This window comes from Pinus tabuliformis, chromosome 6 (genome assembly GCF_031772625.1).
Source record: "Pinus tabuliformis cultivar Carrire ecotype Pingquan chromosome 6, CPIR1, whole genome shotgun sequence".
In the NCBI taxonomy this organism is placed as follows: Eukaryota; Viridiplantae; Streptophyta; class Pinopsida; order Pinales; family Pinaceae; genus Pinus; species Pinus tabuliformis.
In genome coordinates, this window is record NC_142292.1 from 821,096,737 (window position 1) to 821,103,927 (window position 7,191).

Below are 7,191 nucleotides of genomic sequence, written 5' to 3' on the forward strand. Positions count from 1 at the left end.
TATGCCTATTGTTGACTTTGATCATGGCCCTGGGGTGCCTCCTCGGCCCCCCACCTACTATGCATGTGTTGCTGTTACATGTTTGCCTAGTAAAAGTAAGACCTAGGGTTTTGACTTAATGGATATAGTGCCAACCCAGAAGAAACTACAAACCCACCTCAGTTGAAGCACAAGCTTAAGTGATTATTCTTATAGACCCTTAGGAATAATAGAACTAATGGGTTAATATTATAAATCCAGGCGATTATAAATATTATAAAACCAAGGGATAAATATTATAAACTCTTACGATTCATAAACATTAGAAATTCATATTAATATTAATATTATAGGCCCTAAAATTACAAAACCCAATATTATAAACTGCACATTTCAAACCCTAATATTAAATTTGATATTATAAAACCAATACTAAAAATCTCAATATTATAAACTCAAATGATTAATATTATAAACCCGAGCTAAATAAACCCAAGGGATTAATATTATAGACCCAAGAGAAAATAAACCTAAAGCTAAAATATGAAACCATGGAATTTATATTATAAACCCTAGGATTAATATTATAAACCTTATGAATGATATTATACGCTAACAATATGAACTCTTATATTAATAAACCAAAGGGATTGATATCATAAATGCAAGTGACTAATAAACCGAGGGGATTATAAACCCATGGGAATAATATTAAACACGATGAATTAATATTATAAACCCAATGGGTATAAACCCTAACATAAATATTACAATCCCTAAAATAAATATTAAACTTTAAGATTAATATTATAACCCTTAGGATGAACATTATAAACCTATCTGATTAATAAACCCAAAAGATTAATATTAAAAACCCAAGGGAATAATATTAAACCTTAGGATTAATATTAAATTTGAGAAACATAAACCCTAAGATTAATAAACACAAGAGATAAATATTATAAACCCAAGGGATTATAAAGTAAAAAAACTGATATTTAACCCTTAAATTAATGTTATAAACCATAAATTTAATATTAAACCTTAAAAATATAAATCTTATCATTAATATTAAAACCCCGGGAAAAATATTATAACTTTTTGAAAAAAAGCTTCCTGAAATACAAGTTGCACGTTTAAACATCCATATTTCAAAGTTTTTATATTAATAAGGTTCAGTTTCAAAACCGCCTTTTTTATATTAATAAGGTTCAGTTTCAAAACCGCCTATGTTTCAACCTTTTTATTAAAAATGTTTATTAATGCGTGGATTTTAGTAGAAAAATTAAAAGATTTGTAATATTAGTAATATTTATAACGGTTTATTAAAGTCTTTACAATTAAGCTAGGCTAATAAAAATTATTAATTTTTATTCATCATGTTTTTTTGTCTCTATATATTTCAGCAGGCATAAGTTCCACTTCGCATGTCCAAGCAAAGAGAATATGAATGGACAAACGGGCCAGGTTTATGAGTATGCTCAGTCAAGAAACTTTAATGTTATTTATCCACGTTTCCATTTATTCTTCCATGTTCCAACAATGATACATTTAAGAATGCAGATCGATATTAGTTTCATCTGGATAGAGAATTTTTAATTCTCTTAAATTTAAGTTTTCAATCTATATATGTGGTCATAAACAAGTACGGTAAAATTTTTATACCGTAGAAGGTGGAAGAGAGTAACTTCAGAAATGGTTAAAATCCTTGAAATTTATTTAACCAGATCAAATGTTTATATTTTATTAAGTTGGTTCATAACCTTAAACTCTATGGGAAACTTTATTTATAGTTCCAGAAAGCAGGTTGAATGAGCCAACTAAGTTTTGCTGCAATAATTTATTTATTGTCCAAAACTTGACATAAAAAAATAATAAAAATAGTATTAGCTAACAGTTAGGTAATTTTCAGTAATTCACATAACCAATTTCAGTTGAAAATAGTAGACCATTACCCGCAAACGCATTGAAACTTGTAAAATTCACCTCCACCTTTTGCTTCAACCGAAATTTCGTTTCACTTTATTGGACATCCGTCTACATAATGGCAGCAAACTTGGTGAAGTAGAGTGCAAAGCACAGTGACAGCGACGGATTTATTGCTCCCAATCATTTCATTGAAGGATCCAAAACATATTTCTTCCTCCAATTTTGCAATATTATTATTAACACCAATTATTTGGGAGTTATTTCATATAATATGGGTTATAAAGGTGAATTGAATGGAATCAGGTTATACGTTGTTATCGGAAGATATGATTAGTCAAAGTTGACGAGTGAACTGTAGGTAGCACCCGCTTGCCAATTCTGGGGAACGACATTAGTTGCAGTCACAGTTTTTCCAGTGGAAAGAGTTGACAAACGAAAAGACAAGGGAGGCTGCAGAGCAAACCCGGGTTTCAAAGCCCAATTTGCACCCCACGTTTGTTGCATTGGCAGCCATGAATTAGACTTTGCCTGCACACAATTACAAGAAACGGTGATATTATTTACGATAGTATTAAAATTTAAAACAATGGATAGATGGACAAAAGGTCAACGAAGATATTATTTTAAATTTTGTAGGGAAGATTACAAATTTTAAACTATTTTTTCAGTAGAGGTACATAAGAATAGAAACTTGATGATAACATATCATAGTAATGAAACAGTTTTAAACATTATCATATTGATTTGATGAAGTAATAACGGCACTACAGATGCTCTTGTTTGTTTTGAGATATCTTTCTCATATTTAATGAAAGTTTACTTTTTAGGCATTTTAATTATATTATTTATTTTTATTTTACGTATGAATATTAAAGTCATATTTGGAATATGGAAAGGAAAGCATATAATATTTTCTGGGCCAATTTGTTGTTTGAATATTTTTGTTTAAACTTTAAATGTTCTATGTAAAAGTATTTCAAAAATTATATGAAAAAATATATAAAAATGTAATTTTGTAATTTAAAAATAAACAATATAATTATAATTTATTCCTTGAGGAAGGACCAAAAAAAACTTGCACTTCCTTTACCTGCTTTAGATAAACTGCTTCAAGATCACCATCTCCTTTTTCGTATATAATAAGAATTTCAAACCAATATTCACTGGAGGCTTGGTTAACCTGGAACGCAAAATTCGTCCCTGGATACTAGCAAGGCACCCTGTGTTCGTGACAAGACAATTTCTTAATTAAATTAGAGAAAAGCTGAAAAAAGTTGGCCAATTTTCTTCTGCTTCTCTCAGCTGCGTGCTGGTTGAGTGCAATAAATACGTTACCGTCTAAACAAAAGAGACACAATTCCAACATTACGCAGATCCCCAGCTTTACTAGGATCAGAAGCCATGTCCCCAAAGGCAGTACCACTGAGATCAAAGTGTGTTTCTCCAGGGCTTCTATCGGTAATCACCACACTCACCCCTGTTTCTGAACACAAACTATTACCTGTGCACTTCACCTGATTACGCCAACATACACAACTTATGAGAAATTTTTATTAATATACCAGAACTCTTTTTGGCCTTAGGGAATAAAACTCATCCTCCCAACATCCAGTTAACCAATTCTATTAATAATATGAATTAAAAAACATACCTGATAGCAAGCTCCGCAGCCCTTTCCTTCTCTGAATAAGTCTGAACTCCCTGCAGCTACTTTTGATTGGAAAAACATCTGTTTCACCAGACTGTTATATCCGCATGCACCTCCTGTAATTACAAAGGCAGGCGTGAAAACTATATCCCCTTTCAAACATTACAGAATATCCTTAATGATAAAAAGACTTTATGATAAAGAGTTTTATGTCGTCCTTACCGTCGCTTCCATCTCCATTTGCATCTCCGTACCATGTACCCGTGGCTGCCTGCCAATTCGTCTCTTCTTCTGTTAAGTTGACTGCCTTTCTCAGAGGGACATGTCCCGCAGCAGCAGCAGCTTCAGCTACAGCTACAGAGCATAGCATCACACATGAAGTTGTAAAGGCTACGAAATAAGCCAAAGAAATTAGTCTCGACATCTTCTTCGTTTCTGTGCTTTCGAAGTACTCAAGCTTTCACCAATTGAAATCAATTCAATTACTTCTGTCAGAATTTGCATGAACAGACCTATTTTATAAGGACTTGGAACTGTAGCCAACTGGTTGGTGCATTGTTTTCAACCCTGAAATCCCGCTGTGTTCTCATAAAACTTTCAATGAAGTCAGAGGAAAAGAAGCGCACCAGAAAGCCCATAAACCCTTATATTTAAGGAAGGCTATCATGGATGGTTATATTCGTTGGGAGTTATGACAGTTTTGCTCCTGTGTATCGGGAACTTGTAATCCTGAGTGGCTGAAAGTAAAGAATAAGCAGTGCATCTAACCAGTAATTTATGCGGATAGAGGGTTAAAACAGGCTGACGTTGAATTTCGAGCCATAGAAACGATTTTTTCATGAATTGGCAGAGGTTGGTGCTAACGATAAGCTCGTGTTATTGAAGCATAGTTTTCAAGTTCGAGGATTAATTCGGGAAAGGATCGTGATTCTTAAAAGAATTATCTGCAAGTCCATCATAACGTATCCATCATGTAGAGGACACGGCTTGTCAAAAACATACGTTCCTTCCTAGGATCCGACCAACTGTTCTCCCCATGTAATTCAAGTCTGCCATAGCTCAACTACCACATTTATAGTAACCTCTCTTTATTTTTAGGATTTAAATATTATTGGTTAAACGTTTTATGGAAAGCAAAACCAATTTCAATTTTATTTTTCAAGGCACATTTTCTATTTTCAATCTAATTAAAAAAATGTTAAGTTTATGTTTTAATCATCCATAGTTTTTAAATGCGTCTATGATGATACTATAAAATAAAATTATAATTTAATTAATTATTATGTTTTTTTCCTTAAATTTTAATAATGAAAAATGTATTATAAAATATATTTTTTTAATAAAAAGAATGGTAAGATAAAGATTATATTATTTCAAAATATGATAAAAGCATATTTATTTAATAAATTTGGTCATCAAATATGTTACTGGTAGGTGGTCTTAATTTCTATAGTGAGAAATTATATGTTTTTGGTCATCTACCAATATAGTAATTAGCTTAAAATGAGTATGAATAGCTCTACCATCACTAAAGTGTCTACAACAACATTGTAAAAGCAAAATTCTAAGAAGAATATTCAATCTAAAAAGTCTAAAAACGTAATAGGAGTTGGATCTCCTACGCTAGAACTTTGAGGGACGTGCGGTGCAAGTTCACACTAAAAATAGAGCTCAATGTAAGCCAACCTCATGTTAATCCTCTCTAAACAAGCCTAGTGGTTATCTTGGACTCCGTTGACATCTACCAAGCCAGCAAAAACATTATATTTTTTTCCTCCTTGTTCTTTAACACCCTTCTCCACAAGGTCTCTATCTACTAGTATAAAGCAATGGCTTTGAAATAATGTTTATTTCTTCCCCTAGTGGCCCTTGGGTTAGGAATCCTTGGAGATATGTCCTCATGATTTTACAATATGATAATCTGTCTTTATCTAAAAAAAGTGTCTCCAGTTGGCAAATTTCATTTTGAGTCTTAGGAAGAACAACTACATGATAATTTTAAGTGGTAGCCTATGCCTATTGTTGACTTTTGATCATGGCCCTCAGGGGTGCACCCTCTCCCCCCGACCTACTATACAAGTGTTGTTGTTACATGTTTGGCTAGTAAAATTAAGACCTAGGGTTTTGAATTAATGGATATAGTCCCAACCCAGAAGAAACTACAAACCCTACCTCAGTTGAAGCACAAGTTCCCAAGTATTAGATAACAAGTGAATGAAAAATCCATGACATATGAAAGGGACCACAAATTTCTCAAAAAGAGGACACATAGGCGTGTTTCCAGAAGTAAACACCCATAGAACCTAGAGTCCTAAACAAGGTCAAAGGTTACCAAAGTAATAGTCATGACCATGTACAAACTAACTATAAACAATAAAGTGCCTCCATACAGGCATAATAACTAAGCTAGGGCCACCTCCAAGATTACAAGCGAGAGCAAGAATAAAAAAATAGATAACACAAACGAAAGCACAAAGACAAATCCCATGTCTTACAATATCAAACCAAAAAAGAAAAAAAAAGAAAAAATCCACATAGAGGTTTATGATTACTGGACAGAACAATTACCCTTACTTTGATCACCAAAAGGAACTCCAAAATTAAGTCAAGGGAAGCCCCTCTAATGTTTAATAAGACTATAAAGCGAGGAGTGATGATTATAGAGCTATAAATTGTTCAATCATTTCCTTCTCCTCTACACTCGACTAGTACTACCAGACATCCAGTGCTCTAAAAGTCCATGATAAACCAAATAAAAGTTATCCTAATATGAATTACCATCCATCTCTTTCATCTATGTAGAGGCTAGCTTATTTTCATACAGTTCCCACCAGACTTGCTTACCAACTTTCGTTTCCGAAGTGACGGGTCAGTCTAGTGCCTCTCGGCTTTGCCTAGAATACAAACAATATCCCCCATAACCCACATCATTTTCAAATTTATTAGCTCTTTCATATCTCTCATTTGCATGGAAATCCATACAAGGGGGTAGTCGTGCCACCTTCTAACAACTCCTCACATCATATTAGCGTGATGAGCATGCTCCCCCAACCCATTACCATTCTCAAAAGTCACCCTCATTAGGGGAGTTCAATTGCCATTTGTTACCTCTATCTCCAAGCCTCATCTATCTCCATATAATATATATTATAACCTATCCTCTCAGTCTGTCTCTGAGGCTATGATGAAACTAGCTAGAAACCTTGTTGATTTCTACCTAGGTTAGGAGCTAAGGGATTAGATGCTTTGTTTCTATATCTTAGTGTGTGAGTAGTGACAACGTAATTGAATGACAAGATTAAAGTTCACACTCGGGCTATGAGGTTGGTAAGCCTCCAAATTTTGGAGAGTTTCTCAACAGGGCTACCCTAAAGAATCTCCTGAGCTATCTGAATAGCTAATTGAGAATCACCATGGAGTTTGGTTTTTGAGACTCTTACTGATGCCACAAGCTAAAATTCCCTTTATAAATACCAAAAAATGTTTTTTTTTGTTAGCTATGCCACAATTAGGCACATTATGATTTTTATCTCGTAATAAATCACCAAACCCCACTAAACCTAGGTTTCCTTTGGAGGCACTAATCAAAACTAAGAGTCACAAAGCTCCCAAGGGGAAAATGGAAACTAAAGAGA

General features: G+C 33.5%; 1 protein-coding gene across 1 annotated transcript; it reads right to left on the minus strand.

The window, feature by feature from the left end:
- Positions 1 to 2,238: 2,238 nt before the first annotated feature.
- LOC149261349 (expansin-B18-like) lies at positions 2,239 to 4,612 on the minus strand. Its single transcript, XM_089368594.1, has 6 exons — positions 4,559 to 4,612; positions 3,779 to 4,013; positions 3,560 to 3,672; positions 3,244 to 3,422; positions 3,028 to 3,088; positions 2,239 to 2,436 (listed from the first exon to the last, which is right to left on the minus strand). Exons 1-6 carry the CDS (start codon positions 4,610 to 4,612, stop codon positions 2,239 to 2,241), a joined length of 840 nt encoding a protein of 279 aa, XP_089224720.1.
- Between the last annotated feature and the right edge of the window lie 2,579 nt (positions 4,613 to 7,191).